Source organism: Miniopterus natalensis, chromosome 6 (assembly GCF_054644295.1).
Source record: "Miniopterus natalensis isolate mMinNat1 chromosome 6, mMinNat1.hap1, whole genome shotgun sequence".
Classification (NCBI taxonomy): domain Eukaryota; kingdom Metazoa; phylum Chordata; class Mammalia; order Chiroptera; family Miniopteridae; genus Miniopterus; species Miniopterus natalensis.
Window position 1 is genome coordinate 88,218,206 of NC_142086.1, and position 25,340 is coordinate 88,243,545.

Consider the following 25,340-nt stretch of genomic DNA (forward strand, 5'->3'; position numbering starts at 1 on the left):
GCAGAATGGGGAAAAATATATAACTTTATTTTTAACCAGGGGATTCTCTTTTCCATTTAATTGTATTTAATAAATACAAATTAATAAAAATACTTTGTTTTGCAAAGAGACCACCTCCTCTTCTTTCTCCAGATTTCATGGAAGCCTGTGGCCACCTGCTGGTGTGGCCACAACGTCCACACTCCAGCCGTGCCCACAGACCACATCCCCACACACTTTTCCTTTCTGTGGAGAGGGCTCCACCTCCTGCAAACGGGCCTACAAATACTACTGAGGTGCAATGCCTCCCCTCTCCCTCCCCTTCCAAATACAAGTCCTTGCACTGGATTCCAAATCTTAAAAGACGCCCTTCTGAGGAGAGAATCTGGTTTCCATTGAAGCCCGATACAAAGCCCCTTCAGCCAGTATTTGTTAACCCAAGAAATTACGTGTGAGGTGGCAGTAAAACAGACGCCACGGCCTGTCCACCAGACACATCATGAAGGGAAGGGAAGGAAAGGACAAAGTAAAGTAAAAGCTATTCTAGGTCTTGGAGGCCGTCCCTTACTTAAAAAATAGAAATTCCTATTTGACAGCAGCCTGTTGAAACAGGCTGAATGTGTGACTGCAACAGGTCTGTTATTGCTCATAATGGACCCGACATCGTGCTGCTGAGCCGCCCACGCTGGAGACCGACGGCATCAAAACCACAATCCACACGTAAGTGACCTGTGCCCACCAGGGCTGGGACCTGCGTGCCCCACTTCCACGAGCGCCGGTCAAGTTTGGAGATAAGGCACGCCTCTGCACGGCGCCAACAGTAGAGCCCTTCCAACTCCAAGCTGCAAAGAACAATTTTGTCCCAACTGTCAAGTTCCTACTGCAGCCACAATGTACAAAGGCCTAGAACTCCCCGGTTTTGAGCTTGGGGAAGACAAACTCCTGTAGATCCAGAAGAAATCTGACTAAAACTCCAGTCTCCTATCCCCCGCATTAGCAACTAAGACACGGCTGGTGTCTGAGGAACGCGGTCAGGAAAGATGGGGCTGTGTGGTAGCAGTGAGCTTCCCCACGGCCCTACTGTTCATTCTTCCACATTCTTAGAAAGTATTTATTTCCTGAAAGTATTTCTAAGCGTGATAGTTTGTAATATACAACAAATAAAAGAGATGTAACTAGATTATAAGAAAAACACCTGCTTATAAAATATAACGTACTCGTGGGCACACAGGGAGCTGGAGGGACCCACAGACACCTGGCCCCGTTTCTTCGGAAGGAGCATTACTGGTTCCAGTCCCGGGAGGCCAGCACATACCCCTCAGCACTCAGGAGGGAAGGGAGGCTACTAGCTGTTGGGTTCGCAGGCGCTTCAGCTGGGAGAGGTAGTGGTGACAGCCTGGACAATCTACCTGAACCACCTTGCTGGGAACACTCCAAAGCTGCATCCAAGTGTCATCATCCTACATAAACTGTAATTTCAGAAGAGAAGCTGTTTGGGGTGGGAAGGGTGGAAAAGAAGACCAGAGCTGCAGTTCTGCGGCCTTGCCTTGTTTGGTACCAGCACAGAGTGTCACTGTCACTCAGCGTCCTGGAGGAGAAACACTGGAAGCTGCTTGGTGGTGACTGTGCACACATGGCAAAGCCTTAGAGCCCCAGAGACTTCTGAACGATCTGCTTGGCAATCTTGTAAAACTGCTCTCGGTCATCCCGCCACATTTTGGAAGCATCCACATTAGCGCCGCTTTCATCATTGGGCTCTGAAAGAGAAGGCATTGTCCGCTTGAGAGGGGCTCTTACAGTGAGATCTGAATTGGCAAGCTCTTCATTTCATTCAAAAATACTGAATACATCCCTTTCCAGGGATGTGTCCCAGAAATAAGTAAGAGACTAAGGGCTGAAATGCCTGGGGTCGGGGGATGTTCTTTAACAAATAAGAGGCCCTCGCCTGAGAAGAGGTGAGAGGTCAGTGGAGAGAGGCATCTCAGGGCAAGATCTACTCTCATGACTTGGACCTCCTGAGCGTCCAAATGTGCCCACAGAAGTCACCTATCTTGCTCTGGGCACACAAGAACAGCCTGAACATGACCTGTGGGGTGCCCAGAGAGCATGCCCAGATGACCCACCGCCTGCTTATTCCCCTAGAGCATGCTCTGTGCAGACTGCTCCTCTCTCAGAGCCCTTCTCAGTGCAGCTCCCCGCTAGCTCCTACTGGAGTAACGGCCAGGCAGATGTGGCCACACATGGACACTTAGCCCATGTGGACACCTCACCCCAAGCTAACTAGTCCGTGAGCTGGCCAGATGGGGCCAGCAGTGGCTCCAGGAGAGAACTAGGAGACAAACAGAGAGGCAGCCAGGGCCTTTGGGAAGGGGACAGGGGAACCGGCAGTTAGAGGTGCAGGCAGTGACCACCATGCAGGCAGTCAGAAGGCCGAGAAGCAACCAGATCAGAGCAGAGAAGGCTGCCTAGAGATCAACAGAATAGTAAGCACAGTCCTGATCCCAGCGTGGCCCAGGGCTGCTCCCTCCCACTCAAGCCCTCCTTCCCTAAGCTGTCACACCTTCTCTGACCTTCCAATAGGATTGTTTCCCTCCCTCCTTCCATTTATTGAACAAACCCTTCCTCACCAGGCCCTACGTGAGGCCTCACTCTGGACACTGGCTATGCAGCCGGCCCCATGATCTGAGCCCTCAGAGAGGCAGCATGTACTGAACCCACAGAGACCACTGACACCCACAAACGCCTCATTTCAAACTAAGTGCTACAAAGGGGAGAATGAATAGGGAAGCAGGAGGCAGAATGACCGGGGGTGCACAGGCTTCTCAAATAATATGGTACTTAGGGGACCCCTGACTAGGGCAGGCTGCAGGGAACATCCACCCTGGACAGAGCTAGCCCCCAATCCCTGCCCAGAGACTCTGACCGAGGAAACCCCAATGCTCTGTTGGCTTGCAGAGGCCCAAGGGACACAGCCTCCTAGAGTAGCACCAGGAGGGAGACAGCTAAGCAGGGGAGGCAGCCCAGCCAGACTAAGCATGGTGCCAGCACTAGAAAAGCAGCTCAGAGCAGGGGACTGGTATTCCAAAAGAAGTGTGAAAAGACTATATTAAACCTTAAAAAAAAAGTAAAAGAATTTATAGCAAAATGTTTATAACAGAATTTATAGCTGACATCTGAAGATAGCCAAGTTACTGCCTCTCTCCCATCTTCAAACACCTTTCGTCTGATTCCGTCCACTCAGTGGGAGAATGGAGAGAGCCTCCCAGCTTAAACCACACATGCACTGAAATCCTCGACTTCACTGCATCCCAGGCGGTCAGCCCAAACCTAGTGGCTACTCAGGCTGGCCTCCAGGTGGAACTTCCCCCCGGGCCTCCTACAGCACTGTCAACTTCCTCCTTCAGACATGCTTCCATTTCCTACTGACTTTCCAGACCGCTCCCCCACACTTCTCTGAGGACCCCTCCTTCCATGTGCCCTTTTTTCTATTATGCTCCTTGTCCCACCCGTGACCCACTGTCTTATCCACAGATGATCCCACCTCACTTCCACAACCCACCCTCGGCTGAATGGCTCCCAGACAAGCCCCACAGGGTGGACACTCATATCCCAAACTGTTCCCTCCCCAAATCCTGCTCCCTCTGGATTCCTGTCCCCAAAGACAGCACACCCCCTTCCCCAGGCACTTGGATCAGAAACACAGGAAGGAGTCACCTACACCCCAGTAGCCTGAGTTCTACAGCCTGTGTCTCCCACACCCTTTCCCTGGGCTCCAGGATGCCCTGCCTGCTGTAACCACTGCTACGCCTGGCCCACAAGTTCTTGTGTCAAGAAGGATCTTTCTAAGGTTCAGTTTGTATGATCTGACATCCCATGGGGGGCAGACTCTAAGAGAGCACACTTCTGCAGGGCTCCCTGCCGCAGCTGGGCTCCAGCCATAGAGGTCCTGGCAGTGCCTCCACCAGAGTTAGCGCCTTTCCTTCTCCGTTCCCTCATAGCTCCCAAATGTCCTAAACTCATCCCAGATAGTCCCAGCTTGGGAGCTGGCCTAAGAGCCCAGATATATTGCGGCCACAGGATTTATCAGAGTGGCCTGTGATGGCTAGTGAATCTGGACTGTTTCCTCAGAAAGTGGGGCCCTAAAGCTGGGGTATGTGTCATACTGGGCTTTACACCCCTGGTGTAAAGTGTCTGTACACAGTAGGTCCCCTGATAAATGCCTACCAAATGAGGAGAGGCCCACGGGAAGCAGCACGGCTACTTCTGGTCAATACCACATATACAACATGATACCATCTTTAAAATTCAAAATTATGAGAAGTATGGTTATGCTTGGAACAGTGTATACAAATAACAGGAATAAAAAAGCAGAAAAGCATATATATAAACTCCCCAGTGAAACAAGAATGAAAGGAGGGAGGCAGCACAGCCACCGAGCCATCTGGCTCCTCCACTAGCGGTGAGCCCATAGCGGCCAAGGCCTTTCCTTACCTGCCAGCATGCTCACCACCGACAGCAAGATCTTCTCCACGCTCTGCACAGGGCTCCACCTCTCAGCGCTGCTCTCGTAGCCCATGGGGTCGTCACCCGGAGCATGGAGGATGGAAATGCAGACTCTGCCATCAGGGTAGACTGCAGGGGCCAGTGACACGGCACGTGGTCAGGCCACAGAGGAAGGGAGCAGGAGGTGCAGACACAGAGAGTGGGCTATCTGCACAGCTGGAGCACAACCTGAGGCCCCAAGTGTCACACTCCCGTCCACATCCTGGTGGGCATAGGCAGGCCCTCAGGGCACTGCTCATCCCGATGGGGCTCTAGGCTGGTCTGTCCAGTTCTAGTCATCATGGGACAATTCCACCTTCATATGGTTTTTGTTTTTTTTAAATGGTCACATGGCTAGGACAAAGGCAACTGGACTTATTAACTTACTCTAATATAAAAATGATTGTCTGTACTCTCTGGAAATCAACTATGTTTAAATCTAATCCCTCTCTCATCAAATAGCATCATTAACAAGACGCCCATGGACTGACTAGAGAGCAATGAATTTTCAGTTCACAGTAATGTAATCATTCCTACTAAAAATGTTAAAAAGCGGCCCTAGCCGGTTTGGCTCCGTGGTTAGAGCATCGGCCCCAAGGAGTAAAGGGTCCCAGGTTCAATTCTGGCCAAGGGCGCATACCTCGGTTGCAGGCTCAGTCCCTCACTCTGGTTGGGGCATGTGCAGGGGGCAACCAATTGATGTTTCTCTCTCTCTCTCCCCCTCCCTCTCTAAAAAAAAAAAATCCTCAGGTGAGGATTAACAAAGGGAAAAAAAAAAAGGAACATTATTCTAAATTTGGTCACTGAAAACAACATTTTTCCTTATTAACTCTCTTACCTGAAATCTCTACCTACCTCGACAAGGAAGACATAAACACTACAGCCACTCAGGAATTCTAATCCCTGATACTAGATACTTTTTCAAATAAAGTACAGTAAGTTTATTTAAATCACATTAGTTTCCTCTTTTTTAAAGTAATACATGGTGGTTTTAGCGGGAAAAAAAATTTATAGAAAGAAAAGCTCATCCCATTATTGAGAGAGAATAAATTTTAACAGTTTTGCCCGGCTGGGTATGGCTCTGCGGTTGAGCGTCGACCTGGGATCCAGGCAATCGGGGTTCAATTCCCAGTCAGGGCACATGCCCAGGTTGCGAGCTCGATCAATGACTCTCTCATCATTGATGTTTCTATCTCTCTCTCTCTCCCTCTCCTTTCCTCTCTCTGAAATCAATAAAGATATAAAAACAAAACAAAACAAAACAAAAACAGTTTTGTGCTACATTTCCAATTAAATTGTAACAAACTGCCCAGCCAGTATGGCTCAGCAGTTGAGCATCAACCCGTGAACCAAGAGGTCATGGTTCGATTCTCGGTCAAGGCATATGTCTGGGTTGTGGGCTTGATCCCCAGTAGGGAGCGTGCAGGAGGCAGCCAATCAATGACTCTCTCTTTCTCCCTTCCTCTCTCTGAAATCAATAAAGATGTATTTTAAAAAATAAATTAACAAATTTACAGATTATAACCTGCTTTTCTCATTCAATATAGCACAAATATCATTAAATATTTTCTAAGTCATTTAAAATATCCATGTAGTATGCTAACATATGGATTAGTACAACTTACTCAATGAATTCTCTATTGTTGATAACCCAGGTTGCTTTCAATTTTTCCACTGTTAAAAACACTGTGACGAGGAGGACCAGGTGGCCCTCTCTGAGCACACACGCACTCTGGCTTCCTCCTACAACCCCACTACCAGCAGGATGGCCAGCTCAAATGGCACCCAATGTTAGGTCCACATTTTCTTTTATCTACATTTCACTGTCCTTCTAAACTGAAATCACTGTCAATATCACCATGATTAATCTGCTCAAGTTCAGAACATAAAAAATATTTTCAGTGGTCTATGTCACTTCCTGACACTACCTTTCATGTAGTTACTCTGGGACCCTCCTCGAACCATCAAAGCAACTTCCAAAAGCACTTACTGTTGGGATGAAACATCTCACAGGTAAATCTCATCTTTGGAGGACTCAATGGGTAATCAAGCGGGAAACTCAGGATGGCAGGAAAAACACCAAACTCAAAGCAAGTGTCTTCTGGGCCCCTGGAAGATATAAAATACATAGCACTTGAAGGTAGATTTTTCAATGTCTACCACACTTTGGAAATAAGTTCAGGACATTTTTATTGTTTTACTGCACATGAAAAGATTATCTAAATACTAATGACAAGTTGGCATTTTTTCCTGAATGGAAAATACTGTCTCATTGTCCCTTTCTAATCTAGTTTAAATCTTAGGTACAAGCACAAAGACGAAGTTACTGGCAATTTTTACATAAGAGGCAGCAGCAGGGCAGCAGAGCCTCCATCATGGATCAGAGAAAATAACTAAGGCGGCCCGGCAAGGCCCTGAGGACTCTGCTTTTCTGTGTATGCGATACAATTACATTTTCGGAGAAAGACATAAATTATGGCACCTGTTATAGCAAGATTCTATTGTAGCAAAATATATAAGGGGTTGAGAGTTGTTTTCCAAAGGCTATTTTTAATTTTCAAAGGAGCCTCAGAAGTAATTTTTGTAACCTTCCAGAAGCAGGTAAGGAGCACACAGGTGGTCCCTACCAGGTTTCCTGCAGGAGGCCAGGCGTGCACACGTGCAGCAGTGCAGCGAGCGAGCCCTGACCTGAAGGCCTGAGCTAGGGGCCACACCCTGCACCTACACGGTCACCCAAGCACTCAGTGTCGCCAGGCACGTGCATGCCTGTCTGCCTGGGTTCACCAACTCCTCCTGTGGAAAGTGGCAGAAATGGACTGAACCACTTCAGAAGTCCCATCACATTTTAAAACTCTATACGTATCAATGAACACTCTCTTGATCAATATACATACAGTGGCCAGCAGGAGAGGAGTGAGAACCACCAGCTCACATCTTAACAGAGATGAACTCGTCCGCCTCATACAAATGTCATTTACAAAATCTGCATTAGAGCAGTTTTAACATATCTCAGACCATTTTTCCTATATAAATTTTCAAAGGAAATAGGACTGCTGAATGACAGCTACAAACACTACAGCAGCAACCACTTTGGGTATGCCCCATCAACTCAGTAAGAAAAGAAATCCCACTCTATTCTTGAGAACTGAGAGGAAGCCCCTTTAGAAACACCTGTCTCTCTCTAAGCAATGACCCTAACTTGTTAATCCTACGGCACAGGGAGTCCATCACAGGGACTGAAGCCTTGGCCACTGCAGAGGCAGTTCAACACAGGAGACCTGTTGCCTCTCAAAATAAATAAATACAAGATATGGCACTGGAAAAAAATTAGACAAAAAATTCAAAAGCATAGCTTTAGCCCTGGCCAGTGTAGCTCAGTTGGGTGAGCACCGTCCCCTGCACAGAAGAGTTGCCGGTTCAATTCCTGATCAGGGCATATGCCCGGGTTGATATGTGTGCAGGAGGCAGCCAACTGATGTTTCTTTTCTCTCTCTTTCTTTCTTGTTAATCCTCACCAGAGGATATTTTTCAGAGAGAATAAAAGGGAGTAGGAGGAGGAAGAGGGGAGGGAGGGAAGGAGAGAGAAATATCGCTGCAAGAGAGACACACAGACTGGTTGCTTCTACACGTGCCTGGACCAGGGGTGGGGAGTGAACCTACAACCGAGGTACATGCCCTTGACTAGGAACTGAACCCTCGACCCTTTGGTACACAGGCTGACGCTCTAACCACTGAGCAGACTTACCAGGGCTCTCATAGATGTTTCTCTCTCTCTCCCTTCTCCCTTCCTTCCTCTCTCTAAAATTAACTAAAAAAACATTTTTTAAGAAAAAAAGAAAGGGAAAGGACAGGAAAGAGCTTTATTTTCATTTGGTGTCAACACTCAGAGCTTTCGATGACACCACCACAGTGGAGGCCAGGACGCAGTCACCAGCCTTGGAGGCTGGGCTGCAGTAAAATGGTCGAAACAGGAACAAGGTGAAGTGTTCGGTGGAGCTAAATATTTTCCATTTAAGAGGCTAATCTTGATTCTGAAAACTGTGTCCTTGCTACTTTGGGGGAAGCCATAGTGAATAGCTACTTTGTTTTGGAGGATGTCACTGCAAGACAGCGCCCTGAGCCTTGGCCTGAAACCAGGACAGGAAAGCCACATGAAGAGGCGGGCATTGGGTGGGCCCCTGGAAGGGAGGTGGCCCAGCTCCGCTGCAGGGGAGGGTGTCCAGCCTGGGACAGGGCAGCTCCAGCCCTGCTGTGCTCTTCCTGAATGATGCCTGGAAGCCTATCTTTCTGCACACAGGTCAGCACAGACCACTCACGGGAGATTTCCCATCGGTCCACGCCTCTTTCCCAGAAGCTCAAAGCAGACAGGACATGCCACTTGGACCCTACTCCACATGTCTTGATGAAGACTGTCAGGAAGTGCTGCTTTCACTTAAGCAAAGCTGGGACATTCAAGGATGAAATGAGTTGGTCAAGGTCCTAAATCAGTTCAGTCCCAGAGTTAAGAGGAGAACACAGTTCAAACTGCTAACTCAGAGGTTGGGCAATAAGAGATACTATCGTTAAAGCAACAGGGTTACTATGTCAGGAATGCGTGCCAGGGCTTCAATCTTCCTGGCACCCCTGACAGAGAAAAATGTCTGGGTAATGTCTTTGGAATGAGCCAAATGGTACTTGCTCAATTCTTTGATAACAGTTCTTTGTTTCTCATAATAGTGCTTTCTTTAAAATTAAAAAAAAAAAATCCACTGGGTCGTCTGCAGCCTCAGAAACATGATCAAACATTTCCTAAAGTGTTCCCACATCTTAAATATCAAAGTGATTTTCAAATGCTCTGGTTCGCTACTGGTTTAAAACCAGGGCTCCTTTCTCGTCCAGAAGCTCTGGTGCCTGGGAGAGCCTGCAGCTGGGCCACGTGGGCAGTGGCATCCAGCTGACTGATGGAAAACACTAGCGAGTAAATTCCTGAAGCAAGACAGGGAGGCATAATTAGTATTATTTTTGGACGCATTTTAGTGCCATACTCCAGGCAATACAGAAGTGATACAGCCTCACTTCATCACTAAACGCTCATCTCAAAATCTCCAGGAAAAAACTGTACAAGAAAAGCAAAGGAAACAAATATTTATCTGAGGCAAATACACATTCTTCAAAGCCCCAAAATTACTTTTCGTCTTATTAATTAAAATAATGGCCTAAGTTATCTCAGAGCTCTGAAACAGGTGCTTACTTATTTGCTAAGATGAGTATTAAAACAAAATACCCATGCTGTACTCTGTAAAAGAAATTGTTCCAAATCGCTCACTCTGATCACTGGCTCAGGTGAGCCAGATGCCGAGGAACAAATACCGAGAGCAACACCAAGGTCTAACCCTGACCGCTGGTTCACAGTGACTGCTCTGTGCAAGGGACAGCTGCCTGTTGCCTCCACCCGGAGTCCTGGCACCCCGATCCTGTACCATCCATCACAACCGATCACCTGTGGAGCTAGGTGCACCTGGTGTGAGCCACCTGCCCTTGGGCGTGTCCCAGCACCACAGCCCACACGGCTCTCCAGCTGGGGCAGGTGGTGAAGACACTGTTTTTGCCATTCCCTTTTTCAGGTTTGTCATAGCGCAGGAAAAAAAGTCTCATACATATGACCGGGGTTTAAATAAAAAAGACTGTAAACCCATCATTAGTACTTAAACTTGAATTGGATTACTAAGGGACTGCTTTGCTCCAAAGATATAACTGCCTGAAGCATAAAAAAGAAAGGCACTGCCGGGCCAGCATGGCTCAGCAGTTGAGCATCGACCCATGATCCAAGTGATCGAGGTTCGATTCCCAGTCTGGGCACATGCCCGGACTATGGGCTCAATCCCTAATCGGGAGCGTGCAGGAGGCAGCCCATCAATGACTCTTTCATCGTTGACGTTTCTATCTCTCTCCCTCTCTCCCTTCCTCTCTCTGAAATAAATAAAAATATATTTTAAGAAAAGAAAGGCACATTACTTTCTAACACCCTCCACTTCCAGAAGGGTTCCCAGCAGAGCCTGGCAGGCCATGAGGGGCCTGGTCAATGCACTTAGTCCTCAAGGGAAAGCTGATCAAATCCACAGTAAGGTCCCACTTCATACCCAGTAGGACGGCTGGAACCAGACAGCACCAAGTGTGTGTGGCGGGAAGGGGAGGGGCAATGAAAACCCTCATGTGCTGCTGGTGGGAATGTAAAATGGCAAGTGAACTACTGTGGAAAAGTTTGACTTTCTTAAACTGTTAAGCATAGATTTACACTACCCTCCAGGAATTCCAACCCTGTGAATCCAGCCAAAAAAACGGAAAAGCATGTCCACACAGACAGTTCACAGAGGCACTAAAGCCCAAACATGGACACCCAAGTGTCCATTGGCTGGAGAGTGGATACATCAGATGTGGCCCATCACAGAGCAGAACACGACTCAGCAACAAAAAGGGAGGAACCACCAACACCCTGCAATAGAGGATTTCAATCTATGCAGTACACGGAGTACCAGAAGTCAGACACAAAAGACTAGGTATTTTATGATACCACTTGGAGGAAAGGTCCAGAAAAGGCAGCTCTATTGAGTTAGAAATTAGAGCAGAGCTGTCTGCAGCTGAGGTGGGAATGGGGACTGGCTGCAAATAGGCATAAGGACCTTCTTAGAAATGTTCTAAAACTGGATTGTGATGATGACTACAGAACTCCATATTTACTAAAATCACTGACTTGACAGTACAGGACAACTTAGGGGATATAAATTACATCTCAATAAAACTGAAAATCTTACACTGGGGGATGCCTCATGCCACATCAGGGTGTCTCAGCCTCAGCACTGCTGCATCTTGGGCCAGACAGTCCCATGCTGTGTGTAGGGCCATCCTGTGCATTGCAGGGTGCTTAGCAGTGTCCCACTAGATGCCAGTAGTGTAACCCCCGCTACTCAGTTGTGACAACCAAAAATGTCTCCAGACATTGCCAAATGTCCCTTGGGAGTGGAGGGGGTGGAGGGTGAGATCAATACCAGCTGACAACACTGGTCTAGACATACTCTTCCAGAGTTTGCTTCTTCCACCCCATAATCATTGTGGACCCTTCTCTAGGCCAGTGAGTGGATGCTGCCTGACCCTGTCCAAAGCCACATGGCATTCCACTGTGTGGATGAGCAGTAAATTACATTAGATAGTGGCATGTCCATATTCCTGCAGTAGTGTTGCATAAATGGCCTCACACAGAGAACTTGACAGCACTTCTGTTGAAGAAATACCTGGGGTTGGGACTTCTGGGTCAGAGAACATACAGTACAAATCAGAAGCATCTATTTTAACATCTTGGGTTTATTTTAGTAGGCACAACACCCATGAGAGAAGCTCTGTGGTAGTCTTCTGTAAACTAGAAAGCCCAATCTAAGGGTGATGCTGTGACCACGATGTTCATACCTGGGGTAGGCCAAGCACAGTCCTGAGAGAAGCAACAGCCTGGGAATCCTCACACCCACGGTGGTAACCCAGCTTGGACCCAAATGTGCCACAGTAACATGGGGGTAGAGTCAGCCAAGGATCCCCAACCATTCAAAAAGGGGAAGTCTTTGTCATTTCCCCTTGGTCTGGAGAAGGAGCAGCAGCTAGGCCCACTTTGCACCAGGGAGGTCACCACCACCAGCTACCTGGAGAATGCTGGGAAGGACAGAAACAAGGTGGCAAAAGTCCAAGGGACTTCTGCCTTTGCACCGCAGGGCTCTGTCCTACTGAAGGGCTCCAAAGAGCGAGCACACCCAACCTGCACAGTTAAGAACCTTAGCTCCCCCAACCAAGGCCAGGGGCCAATGAGGTCATGCAGCAAGACTCTGGAACATGAAGCCACTGTCAAAAGGATGCTGAACCTCTGTTTTGATCCAGATAAGTGAAGGTCAGAGAGGCACAGTGATTAGTCAAAGACCATAAAGCCATGGCAGCCATACAGCCCTGCCCACCCCCCGCCCCAGTTGCAGGCTCTAACATAAGCTCCGAAGAGTAAACAGAGCTATTTCCCACTATTAATCAGAAAATAGGCGGTGGCAATCTTATTATTTAGTTCTTCCCGTTCATTAATTTCTTGTGCTCCCACCCCAGTCCCTAAATCTTGTTCTTTCAGGGTAGAGGTTTGGGGTCACTCCTGACATGTCTGTATCTGTGAACAACGGCCCTAATAACAGGCTCTCAGTATCTGTGTCTGGGACATGTGGAAAGATGTTTTCTTCCCGGCACGGCTGGGACGGGGGCTCCAAAGGCAAGCTGCAACTCTGGAAAATGAGGCGAGCGTAGCTTTTATAAACACCAGGGTACAGAAGAAACTCTGGAAACAGTCACAGAATAAAAAGAAATAAAAGAAAACCTATCACTAAGTAGAAAAACTCAGCCAGCTGTCTGCCAAGACAGGAGGGTGAGCCGAATCAACGGGAGGACAGTTAATTCCTTAATAGATGTTTTAAGCACACTGGTGAACGGACTCTTGTTTGTAAAAGGATCTGGAACAGGACCAAAGCCCACAAACTCACCAGATCCTGAAGCAGGGGAATTCCACATTAAAGCAAAAGCCTTATTCAAACATAAAAGTGCTTTACCTAAAAACAGTTCTAATTACTTTTTAAGACAGGTTTTCAAAATATTGATTTAATTTTATACTGTTTATCTAAAATTAGTAATCGTTACCCTAACAGATTTTTAACAATAGCACTATTAAAAAAACATAGTGAAAGGCTCATGTGTCCCTTTAAGGGCTTCTAAATAGTCTTCTGGGCTTTGCATGGCCACTGCCTCCCAGAAACAAAAGACTTATCAGGTGCCCATGGACCTCTGCACTCAGAAGAGACTTCCAAAAATCTGCCCCTACAACCAGGCCTGCTGCTTGGTGGTATGTGTGTATGACTGTGTTAATATAAAGAGTGCAAGTGATACAGTAAATGAGAAAAGCAGATTACAGATCAAGTCCCTACAGTGTGATCTCCTGTTTCTTTAAAACACAAAAAGCTACACTAACTAGTGCCGTGTTTCATTGGAGGTAGGTCACCGATGACCCAATCCAATTTATCATTGCTGTAGGAGTGAAAGACACAATACCATATAGATACAAATACAGGCTGCAAAGACATCCTCATGCCAGAAACTAAAACAGAGAAAAACTATAAAGTATCATGGACTCAAGCAATGAGGTCATTACAAATGATCAGAAACATTAGCATGCTGCTGTACTGTCTCTGGATAGTGTTTACTGATTTTGAAAATATTTTGCTTATCAAAAAACTCATCTTCAGCCCTAGCTGGTTTGGCTCAGTGGTTAGAGCATCGGCCCACAGACTGAAGGGTCCCAGGGTCGATTCTGGCCAAGGGCACATACCTTGGTTACAGGCTTAATCCCTGGCCTTGGTCGGTGAGGTGCATGCAGGAGACAACCAATCGATGTGTGTCTCTCACGTTGATGGTTTTCTCTCTCTCTCTCCCCCATCCTCTCTCTGAAAAAGCAATGGAAAAAATATCCTCGGGGGAAGATTAAAAAAAAAAAAGGAAATGGCCAAAAATTGCACATCTAAGGTAGAAAGAAGAAAAAGAGCCTGGGTCACAGAGACATAGAAGACTCTAAAATCAGAGGTCCATTTGTTGCTCTTTAAACATCACTGTACATGAAATACCATGAAATCCAGTCACAGTCTTTCTAGAATGGAGCAGGAAGTGTACTGGTCATCTCAGAAGAACTGAGCATGCCTCCTGGTCAGGAACATGAAAGGCCAGGCACACAGAAGGAGAGGCAAAGGGGCAACCAGAGCTGGTGCACAGACAGGATGGTCACCCCCACACAAAAGAGCCTTTCCAATCTCAAAGCCTTGGTGCTTAGAATTTCTTAAAGCCAAAGCCACCCATGCTGTTTGAAGGTAACGCTGCACAGCCCAGAACACTCATTTACTTTAAAACTCTACAAAATATATAATGCTTACTAAACCTTTTACTGGTGGTGCTAAGGAAACACTCATTTCTCATAGATAAATGTCTGTGTTGTTTTCCACCTTCAGATGATCAGATTAGAGAAGAGCTAAACTTCAGATGCACTTGGCCCTTTTTCTAATCAACACTCCTGAGCACAGTCGCGCTGCCAAACGTGATGCACAGGTCCAATTTCCAGTAAAGTCTTAAGACTAACAACACATATGATTAACTTACATGATCAATGCCTCCCATTCAAAAAAATTCTCTTCATTCATGGGGCCTGCAGGAAAAGAAAAATATCCACATTGTCACTTCAAAGGCAGCTTTAGCTACTAGAAGTAAATTAGAAAAAGGTTAACTTTAGTGCCTCACCTGCCACAATTCCCTCTGGAGGATTCAGTGTTAACTCTGCAAAATTAAAAAGTAAAACCATTATGAAACAGAACAAATATTATGTTGGCATTTTAACAAAACAACTGTAAAAAGTATATAAACTAGCCCGGCCGGGCCTGGCTCAGCGGTTGAGCATCGACTTAGGATCCAGGCGATCGGGGTTCGATTCCCGGTCAGGGCACATGCCTGGGTTGTGGGCTCAATCAATGACTCTCTCATCATTGATGTTTCTCTCTCTCTCTCCCTCTCCTTTCCTCTCTCTCAAATCAATAAAGATGTATTAAAAAAAAAAAAAAGTATATAAACTATAAATTACATAGTATACATATTAGCAGATCAAAATTCTTTGTACAAAGTGAATGACTGCTCCGGTTACAGTTCTGATAAAAACTACGTGAACAGTCTTTATACCAGCAAAAAAGCAGAATTTTAAGCTAGAAACCCGTTCATTCTACAAATGGAGAAACAAACAAAAGAGCTTAACTGTATTTCCAAAATACTCCTGCTAGTTATTTAAAGCTCATAAATCAAACACAGTGTATTATTTTCCAACTGAAAGGTATCTCATGTCACTATTAGACAAACTAGAGATGGGACCAGAGCTGAGGCTTCAAAAGCTTGATTGAATCAAGCACCTCGAGCGCTGTTGCACTGACCAGCTGCCAGCCTCTCACATCACTGCACAACCTATGGGCCCACAAACATGATATACCACAGAGAATCAGACTGCAGAGCTGAGGCAGGAACAGTGAGAGACAAGTCCGCAGCAGCACTGTTCTGCAATTTACCATTAGTAGCTGTTGAAAAACTTGAGGCCCAGCTCTGCCACTTAGAAGCTGCCACTAAGAAGTGTATTTCAATTCCTGGCCTCCTAGTTTTTATATGAGAGGCTCCAAAGTGAAACTCTCCCAGTGAACAAATCCAGAAATATGAGGAGCACAAGATGAAAAATGGGCCAGAGGGGAGACAACACAGGAGGAAGGAATCAGGCCAAATGCATGCCCCGTTTGAGTGCTGGAGAAATGACTAAGATAGTAAGAACATGCAAATAGAAGATCAACAAAACCCAAAGTTGGTTCTTTAAAGAGACATAAAATTAACAAATCTCTGCTAAATAAACAGGTCTAAGGACTGGAAAAGAAAAAATAACCTGTCATTATTCACAGATGCTGTGCCACTGTACATAAAAAGTTTAAAAGAGCCTGAAGATAAATTATTAGAAAAACTGAGTTTGCCATCACTTTTGAATAGGCAGTGTGTATAACTGAGTTGTATTTCTATATATTAACAAGTTAGAAAGGGAAAGTCTAAAAAAAAAAGATACCAATTATAATCAGAAATATATAAAAATAACTTTTAAAAAGATGTGAAAGATCTGTAAACAGCTAAAAAGAACTTATTAAAGAAAGATTATGTCCAGCTGGCATGGCTCTGCGTCTGAGCACCGACCTATGAACCAGGAGGTCGAGGTTCCCAGTCAGGGCACATGCCTGGGTTGCGGGCTCGATCCCCAGTAAGGGGTGTACAGGAGCAGCTGACCCTTGCTCTCATCATTGATGTTTCTATTCTCTCTCTGAAATCAATAAAAACTTTTTTTTTTTTTTAAAGATTATATCATACTCAAGGATAAAAAACTCGGTATTATATAGTTACCAATCCTTCACAAAATGAATCTATGGGTTCAGTGCAACCTCAGCCAAAATCCCAAAAGACTTTCTTGTTTGAATTTGACAAGACTAAGGATACATGAAAATGGAAACAACCAAGAACAGCCAAGGCACTCTTTAAAAGCAATAAACTGAGAACTCTCTCAAGACTTACTCTAAAACTACAGTATGTGCATTGTGATGCTAGCAGAGTTCCACAAACCAATGGACTAGGATAGACCACAAGCCAGAAACAGACCCATGGAAATACTGACCCTCCATTCACTCGGAAGGCAGTACTACAGAAGAGAGGGAAAGGACAGTCGTTTCTACAAATGATGCTAATCTTTAGACCAAAAAAATAGAACTTTTCACCCTGGCCGGTGTGGCTCAGTTGGTTGGGTTTCATCCCATGCACCAAAAGGTTGCCGGTTAGATTCCCAGTTAGGGGACATGCCTGGGTTGCAGGCTCCATCCCCAGTAGGCGGCGCACAGAAGGCAGCCAGTCAATGTTTTGCTCTCATGTTGATGTTTTTCCTCTCTACCCCTCTCCCTTCCTCTCTATAAAAATCAATAAAAAAATTAAAAATTAAAAACAATAAAACCTTCCCCCTATTTCATACTACATACAAAAATTAAAATATACATAAATATTTTAAAAGGGGAGAAAAGACACTTAACGTAATAAGAAAATATATACTGGTCTCTGTCTCCAACTTCTGGCACAGTGCTCCTGAAACCCCTGGAACTTCCTAAGTGATAAGAACACCAGGAGCATCTTTGGTTTTATTTGTGCCCTGCGCACCCCCTTACCCCCCCAAATCCTGTTCCTGATACAAAGCTCCTAAATAAATCCCTTGAACTCCCCTGGGTAAAAGGAGTCTTTTGTTCTAATGAGGTGACTTAGGGTAGGGCTCCTGGGTGGCTCCTGGATGTGAGCTGGTCACCAGAAAGACCAAGCTGTGATTAGAAATAAGCCTGGAACTTTCAGCCCCACCCCCCACACTCCAGATGGGAGAGGAGCTGCAGATGGAGGTAATGATCCATCATGCCTACAAGAGGAAGCCTCCATAGAATCCCAATAGCATGACATTTAGGGAGCTTCAAGGTTGGTGAACATTCAGAGGAACTGGGAGAGTGGTGCTCCCAGAGAGGGCACCCAAGCTCCACACCCTTTCCCCATACTTGGCTCTATACATCTCTTCCATCTGGATGTTCATCAAAAGATGTGAACAGACATCCAACGACGGCATGGGTGGCAAATCAGCACATGGAAAGATGTTGAACACTGTGAGTCGTAAGGGAAATGAATATTAAAACCACAAAAAGACATGGCTCTACATCTTTATCTGTAAAAACACCTTTATTCAGTCAGAACAGAATTGCTAAAATTAAAAAGACTGATAATACCAAGTGTTGGCAAGTTTAGCAATTGGATCTCTGATGCATTGATAGAAATGCAAAACGGTCTGGTTGCCCTGTTACACAGTTTGACCATTTCTAATAAAAAGTTTAAACATACAGTATTCTTACCCTGAGACCTGCAATTCTACTGGTGGCTATCTACTCAAGAGAAATGAAAACATACATCCCCAAAGACACAAACATGAATGTTTACAGCAACTTCATTCCTAATAACCCCAAACAGGAACCAACCCAAATGTCCACCCTCCGTCACTGAACAAGGTGTGATCTGTGTGTACAACGGAAACACACTTAGAAATGAAAGAACAAACCACTGACATACCCAACAACATGATTACTCTCAAAACACTAAGCAAAAGAAGTCTATTTATATGAAACTTTAGAAAAAACAAAACCATAGTAATAGAAAGCATATCAAGTGTGGCCGGAGGCCAGGGGCCACACAGGAGAGAGGGGACTGCAAAAGGGCACAAGGGAACTTTCTGGGGCCATAGGAATGTCCTGTATCAGGATTGTATTGATAGTTACACAGCAATATACACTGTCAAAGCTCCAAGAATGGTATATTTGAAACTGGTGCAATTTACTGAGTGTAAATTATATCTCAATAAGCTGACCCCCACCCCAAACTAATGTCAGTTGTTTTATGAAATATAAAATAAAGCTCCTAGAGAATAATACAGGGGAATATCTTCATGCTCATTGTAGAACTAACAATACAATTGAATAACCAAAAAGTACTAATCATAAAGGAAAAGACTGATACAATTAAGAACATTAAAAGTAAGAAACTCTGACATCAAAAGATATCTCTTTAAAAAAATATATTCAAAAGGCATCTTTAAGAGAGTAAAAAGGTAAGTCAGAGGAAGGTGGTATTTGCAACAGATATAGCCAACAAAGGGCAAATACCTGAACTTCTAAAGAATGCCTTACAAACCAATAAAAATATAGAAACAACCCAAAAAAAAGATTCAAGCACAAAATTTGAACAGGGACTTCACACACACACACACACACACACACACAAATATATATATCTAAGTGGTCAGTAAACCTGACAAGGCATCCACCTGATTAACCACAGGGAAACGCAAACTAAAACCACAATGAGATAGCACCACCTCCACCAGAATAACGCAGTCACCAAAGTTTAGAAAACTGACAATAAGAAGTGTCCGCATAGATGAGGAGCAACAAAAGCACGCTGCTGGGAGGAGTATAAATTGTTATTTTGGAAATGAGGTTGCTATGACCTACTAAGACCCAGCAATTCCTCGTAGGAGTACAAACAGATATGTGCACACATGTGCACCAAGAGACATGTCTAAGAATTTTTTTTTCACTTGCTTACATCATCGCTCAGAAGAGCTTCAGATTCTAAGAAGCAACCAACATGCTTCTATGCAGAGCAACTTATACCAAACTATAACAAATCCCCTATGAATCCACCTCTGGAAAAATACAGGGAAACAGGTGAAATGTCACTGGAATAATTACAGAGTTTGATATTTAACGTTTTGGCATGCTCCCTAAAGAGACAGAGGATACCAGCTTAAGCAAGTGAGCATCCAATGACTCTAAATCCTCAGCTGAAAATTTTTTAAAAAGTGCATGCTTTCGTGGAAAAGCAAAGCTAAACAAGGAGACTCTTCTGTGAGGAAGAGCTGCCTGGGGATGGGCGCACACCACGGGGTTCAAAAAACTGGCAGCCATCTCACTTCCCCTGGCTGGTAATGCTCTTCCTGAGAACTCCCTGGGCTGACTGTGTCCTTCCTTGTACTTTTCTTTGTCGGTTATATTTCAAGCTAGTAAATAGTTTTAAAAGCTGTTACTCCAACAGTTCCCACAGGGAAGATGATTCCTTAGGCCAGAGTGGCAACTGTGAACGTGGTAAGGAACAGAGAGGCTGAGCTCTGGTCCACAGGCAGAGGGGCAGGGCTTGCTGACGAAGCTGATGTGCTACGTGAGGACAAACAAGGAGTCCAGACCAGTGAGTGAGTGGTGGCGCCATTACTGGGCTGGAATGGGGGAGTTCTCACTTAAACCTGTGAAGGCTGACATCAGTAAACAGACAAGCAAGGTGACTAACAAGGAGGTCAAGAATGAGTCTGAAGCTCCAGGGAAGATGAATGCTGGAGACGGAAAGTGGGGAACTTACTGCATGGGGAGTGCACAGAGCCCCCAGTGCCTGATGGACTCTCCAGAGCAGTGTTACCCAGGAAACATTTGGAAATACAGGGGGTCGTTTTTAGGTTGCACGGTGACTGGGAACTGACATTTGATAGGAAGTGATCAGGAACACTTAACATTCTGCCATAAATACATCCTACACAAGGAAAAATTATCTCACTCAAAATGCCAGTAACAACTGCAGAGAAACTCTGACCCAGGAAACAAGTAAAGGGACACAGGAGAGCCAAGTCTGCTACCAATGGTGAAGAGGAAGAGGCAGCAGATTGGGGGGGGGGGGGCAGTGAAGCCACACAAATGAGTGTTGGTCCCAAACACCCAGGGCATTAAATACTTCAAGGAGGGAAAAACCAAGTGCAAATGAGGTCAATTACCAGTGAGGCTGAAACCCTTGGATTTGGCAAGGGTTTGTAAAAACAATAAAATAAACAACAGATTAAGGCAGTTGAATTATAAACTGCTAAGGGGAGCAGGGGGGACGGGGTGGGGGTGGGCGAAGACAATGTTGATGGGAATGGGAGTAGGATGCCTAAGAGCAACACAGGGAAATAATTACACCAATCATTTTCAAGGAATCTCGAGGAGAAGCTCACACCAAAAAGAGCTAGCTTTCTTCTTCATTTGTGGAGTTCCCCCTTGGAACTTCCCTCTGTGCCACCTTCCCTCCTTTAGGGAGAGGCAAAGGGTTGTCTAAACTGTAGCTGGAGAACCAGTCCACATCCAGCAGCCTTCCCACCAGCATTCCTATTCAACAGCGGCATCTACTGGTCATACAGAACTACAGAAACCCAGTTCTCCAGATGGAAGGAATGCTCTGGACTACACACCCGCCACCCCCACCCCCCAACAGAGTTTCATATTTACAGATAAAAACAACTTCAAAAAGAGAAACAAAATCTTAACACTGTCAGAAAAATTTGCAAAACTATGTCACTGATTCTTTGACAATGTTGTTAAAAGCATTTTTTTAAGTAGCTTAAAAATAGCTGCCACGCAAAATGAAATATACATTTAACCTTTAACTCGGTAATCCTGTCTCAGAATCTACTCCACAGATACACTGGTAAATATAAGAAAAGATACATGCATTAGGCTATTCAATTCAGGTCTATTTGTAATAGTAAAAAACTGGAAACAAGCCCAATACTATCCATAGGGGACCAGTCAAATTATGTTCACATGTCCCAAGAGAATACCTGCAGCTGTGAAAAGGAATGATGAACACTCCTGTGCACTAGCACAGCATAAACTCTAGGACATTATAAAATAAAAAAGCAAAGTGAAGGAAAGTGTGTAACTAGCATCTCTAGAGAAGTGATTCAGGTTAAACGTTTTAAAAAGCTAAAGGGTTCATGACAGAGAAGATGACAGTACCAGGAAGGATGGGTTGCGTCCAGTGGTTCAGGGATGGCTTCTCCAGGGGAGCAGGGCACAAATGATGAAGATATCCAGGGAAAGGAAGTGCTGACGTCCAGACAGGAGTGTGCCAACAACAAAGTGAGCAGGGCCAGCAAGCAAGGTGCCAGGACAGAGGGGTAGATAAGGTCAGATAGGCAGAAGGGCCAGAACATGTAGAGCCTGACAGCTCATTGCAAGGACTTCAGTTTTTACTACAACCAAGGGTCCCAGGCAGAGTGACATGATCTGACTTTCTGCTGTACTAACATTAGAACCAAGTGGGGCAAGAGTAGAAGCAGAAGACCAGTTGGGATTGAATTGCAGTCATCCAGGCCTGGGGATTGGCTTGGGCCCACATGGGACCCTGGATAAAGTCTGAAGTAGGACATCAAGAAAATAGTGGATATTAAAAAAGTGAGGCATCAGGATGGATCCAAGGTTTTGAGCCCAAACAACAGAGAGAATGAGCTGCAAACACTTGAAATGGGGCCCAACAATGGTACAAGAAAAGCAGGGGCTCAGTTTTACACATGGAAGTTTGGGGTTCCTGTTAGACACTGTACTGGGTTGAATAATGTCTCCAAAAATCTGTGAAAATGACCTTATCTGGAAATGGAGGCCTTGCAGATGTACTCAGGTTAAAATGAGAATGACAATGAACTAGGGTGGGGCCTAAACCAATGACTGGTAACTTCACAAGAGGGTAGACAGCCATGTGAAGACAGAGGCAGAGACTGGAGTTACACTACCACAGGCCAAGAACACCAAGGATTGCAGCAAGCACAGGAAGCTGGAAGAGGCAAGGGATTCTTCCCAAGGGCCTTTGGTGGGAGTGTGGCCCTCCTGACACCTTGATTTGGGACTTCTGGCCTACAAAACTGTGAAAGAATAAATTTTTAAGTCTATCTCTGACACCCCTAGGAAAAGCTAGATGATGTATGAAGACAAAAACCTCAAGAAAAGATACCAGTTGAAAACATTTGAGTTTTTTCCTGGCTCTCCTTTTTTCTGGTTTTAAGAACTTAGGCAAATAATTTTGTGTCTCTGTTAATTCAATTTCCTGTAAAATCAAGGGCCTAAACAGAATCCTATCCAAGGTCCTACCACCTCTAAATTTCTGTCCTTCTATAACTATTCCCAAGTACCAGGTCCAACAGTGCAAAGGCTGGACTGAAGCAACAACCTGAACTTAATTCCTTCTCTACAGAAATGAGAAACTAATCCCTGCTCACAGTCTAGAAACGGGGCAAAACAGGCTAACAGATCCAGAAACAGAGACCAAGATGACAGGAAATGGTAGGTGTTCCCACACATTAACAGCAGCCCCAGCCATCAGGTTTCCCATGAAGAAACAGAGGCACCAGTCCCGTCCTGTCCCGTCCTGTGTCGTCGTCGTCCCCCCCTCCCCCCCCCCGCCCGTTCAGAGTGAACCATCTTTCCCCACTGTCCTCTCCCAAGTCTCTCTTAACTATATGTTCCTACTATGGAGGGTGCTAGGTGGTGAGCATTGTTTAAACGTTCATTTTAATGACCCCGCATTTGCAACACTGGTTTGCCCAAGCCAAACATCAACTCTTCCAGCACAGTGCCACTGATATGGTTCAGGAAATTACACTGCATGCGTATCTACCAACTATTTTTACGACTTCATCATGTTAGCTCATTTTCAACTTCCTTCTGAAGGTATCCTCAATGTAATAATAACAGTAACATCTAACATTATCAAAAGCCACCTATCAAGGACCCTGAGAAGCACGAGTCTTCCCAGGTGTGGACGAAAAGGGGCCACATACTAAACCTGAAAAGCTCAGGAAAGGTCTATGTGGAGGCCTTACAAACTGAGACCTAAAATAACCACACAGGATGGTCTGAAATTAAAACTTTTTAACTAAAGGTGGTTCATGGCAAGTAGTTATGTAGTTAATCCTGACCCGAGGATATTTTTTCCATCACTTTGGGGGGGGGGGGGAGAAAAACATCTAAGTGAGAGACAAGGATTGGTTGCCTCTCTCACAAGCCCTGACCGGGGGCAGGGAGTGAACCCAGAACCCAAGCACATGCCCTTGACCAGGAATCGAACCCTTGACCTGCCCGCCCAACGTTCTAACCACTGAAAACACCAGCCAGGGCAACAAAGGTTAATCCTCACCTTAACTAAGCCTGGCATCTTTTTGCATCTAGAATAACATATCTGATTAACGTGCCTTTGCAAAAACAAAGTAATTTCCCTTTTTCCGGAACCCTCCAAGCAGGGTGAGACCACAAATCCCCGCATTATCACTGCTATCCGGTTAACTGTTGACTTAACTATCCCGCACCCACCTAGGTGAGGAAAGAAGTGTGTGTCTACCATTCTACTTTTCATCCAATCCCAGAGGTTCCCTGCCTTGCTTTCCCTCCCGCCTCCCTAACCCAAGACCAGTGGATTTCAAGTAACCCTCTTACGCCTTCTCTTTTGATTGTAATGTATAAAGTAAGGTGCAGAACTTCCATTTCCTGGACCAATTTTCCAATTCCTTGAGGTTTCGCTTCCCGACCATTGTCAATTTAGCTCAAATAAACTCATAAAAATTATCTACAGGTGTGAACGTTTCTTGTGTCTTCCGCTGACACACGTGAGGAAGTGCAGAGGTTGAGGGCCAAGGTCACTGCCAATCAGCAGAGGCAGCGACCGACCCCAGGTCTGCGGCTCCGGAGGCCCTGCCCCTAACCAGGAGGGGACGCCGCGGGTCCCCACCAGCTACGGCGGGGATGGCCCCCCGGGACTCGCAGCGGCAATTCTCCCCGGGAGCACTCCGCGGTGAGAACCTGGAATACGGCATGTTTCTAGGTCCTCATTTCTCCCTTTGCTTCGCCCAAATATTAAAAAATTCTGCGGCTAAGCAAGCACTGAGGGTTTCCGACAGGCGGTGGCACAGTTCAAAACCTCCGTTCCCGAGTTAGAGAGAAAGCCAAAAGTTGACCTTTCACCTCAGACCCATCACAAAGCGCTTGCTTTCTTGTAACTTTTTTTTTTTTTTTTTTTAACCCAATAGGCAGTTTAGGCTTTCCTCCCCACCCCCCTCAACCGCACGTGGGCGAGGCTGGAATTGGGGAGCTCTCCAAGCGACTAAAAGGGGCCAAGAGGAAAACCCACAACAAACGACGACTGAACCTGACCGCAACCGCGGCTGAACCAGCGCGGCGGGTACGTTCACTCCGGCCCTCAGCGCGTCCTCCGTCCAGGTTTAGGGACACCTTCGGGAGGGGGCGGCGGGCACGGCGACCGGAGAGCCCTGCGGCCGCTCGCTGCTAACTGCGGGCAAACGGGCAGGCCCGCGGGCTGAGGAGGCCGAGGCGCCGCGCGCAGCTTCCCCGGGCCCCGCGCTCCGCCCAGGCCTCAGGGAGCAGCGCGGGACGGGGGCGCGGGGCTGGGGCCGGGAGGAGGGGCGACGGGGCGCCGCCCCGACGTGAGGCGGCAGGGGGTGGGCCCCGGACTCACGTTTGTACTCGGCCATCAGCCTCTTGAGCGCCGTCCCCGCCATCGCCGGGGTAACAGCTGTGCCGTCGGACCCAGCCGCTCAGCTCTGGTAGCCTCCCGCCCGACGACGGGGTTACTTCCGGGTCGCCGCCGGGGCGCAGAAGCCCTTCCGGGCCGCGGGGTGCGCGTGCGCAGTGAAGAGGAGGGCGCAGAAGGGGGCGGGACAGGGACACGGAAGGGGGTCGGGGGTGGGGCGTGGGCCGGTCCCAGCGTCTCCCGCCGCTAGTCCCGGGACGCTTTGTGGGGTTAAAGCCGCTTCCGGCAGCCCCGGTTCCTGTAGGGCC

General features: G+C 46.3%; 1 protein-coding gene across 1 annotated transcript; it reads right to left on the reverse strand.

Moving 5' to 3' along the window:
• Positions 1-6: 6 nt before the first annotated feature.
• Positions 7-25,123, reverse strand: UBE2G2 (ubiquitin conjugating enzyme E2 G2). Its single transcript, XM_087818456.1, has 6 exons — positions 25,018-25,123; positions 14,854-14,889; positions 14,716-14,761; positions 6,512-6,630; positions 4,471-4,611; positions 7-1,736 (listed from the first exon to the last, which is right to left on the reverse strand). Exons 1-6 carry the CDS (start codon positions 25,058-25,060, stop codon positions 1,624-1,626), a joined length of 498 nt encoding a protein of 165 aa, XP_087674582.1. The 5' UTR covers positions 25,061-25,123; the 3' UTR covers positions 7-1,623.
• Between the last annotated feature and the right edge of the window lie 217 nt (positions 25,124-25,340).

Bases quoted from the DNA above. Each gene is read 5' to 3' on its own strand.
- UBE2G2 (XM_087818456.1), bottom strand. From the start codon at position 25,060: ATGGCGGGGACGGCGCTCAAGAGGCTGATGGCCGAGTACAAAC. The intron at 14,762-14,853 runs GTGAGGCACTAA...CTTTTCCTGCAG, and splicing joins TCCAGAGGGAATTGTGGCAG to GCCCCATGAATGAAGAGAAT. The intron at 4,612-6,511 runs GTAAGTGCTTTT...TGGCCCCTGCAG, and splicing joins TGAGATGTTTCATCCCAACA to TCTACCCTGATGGCAGAGTC.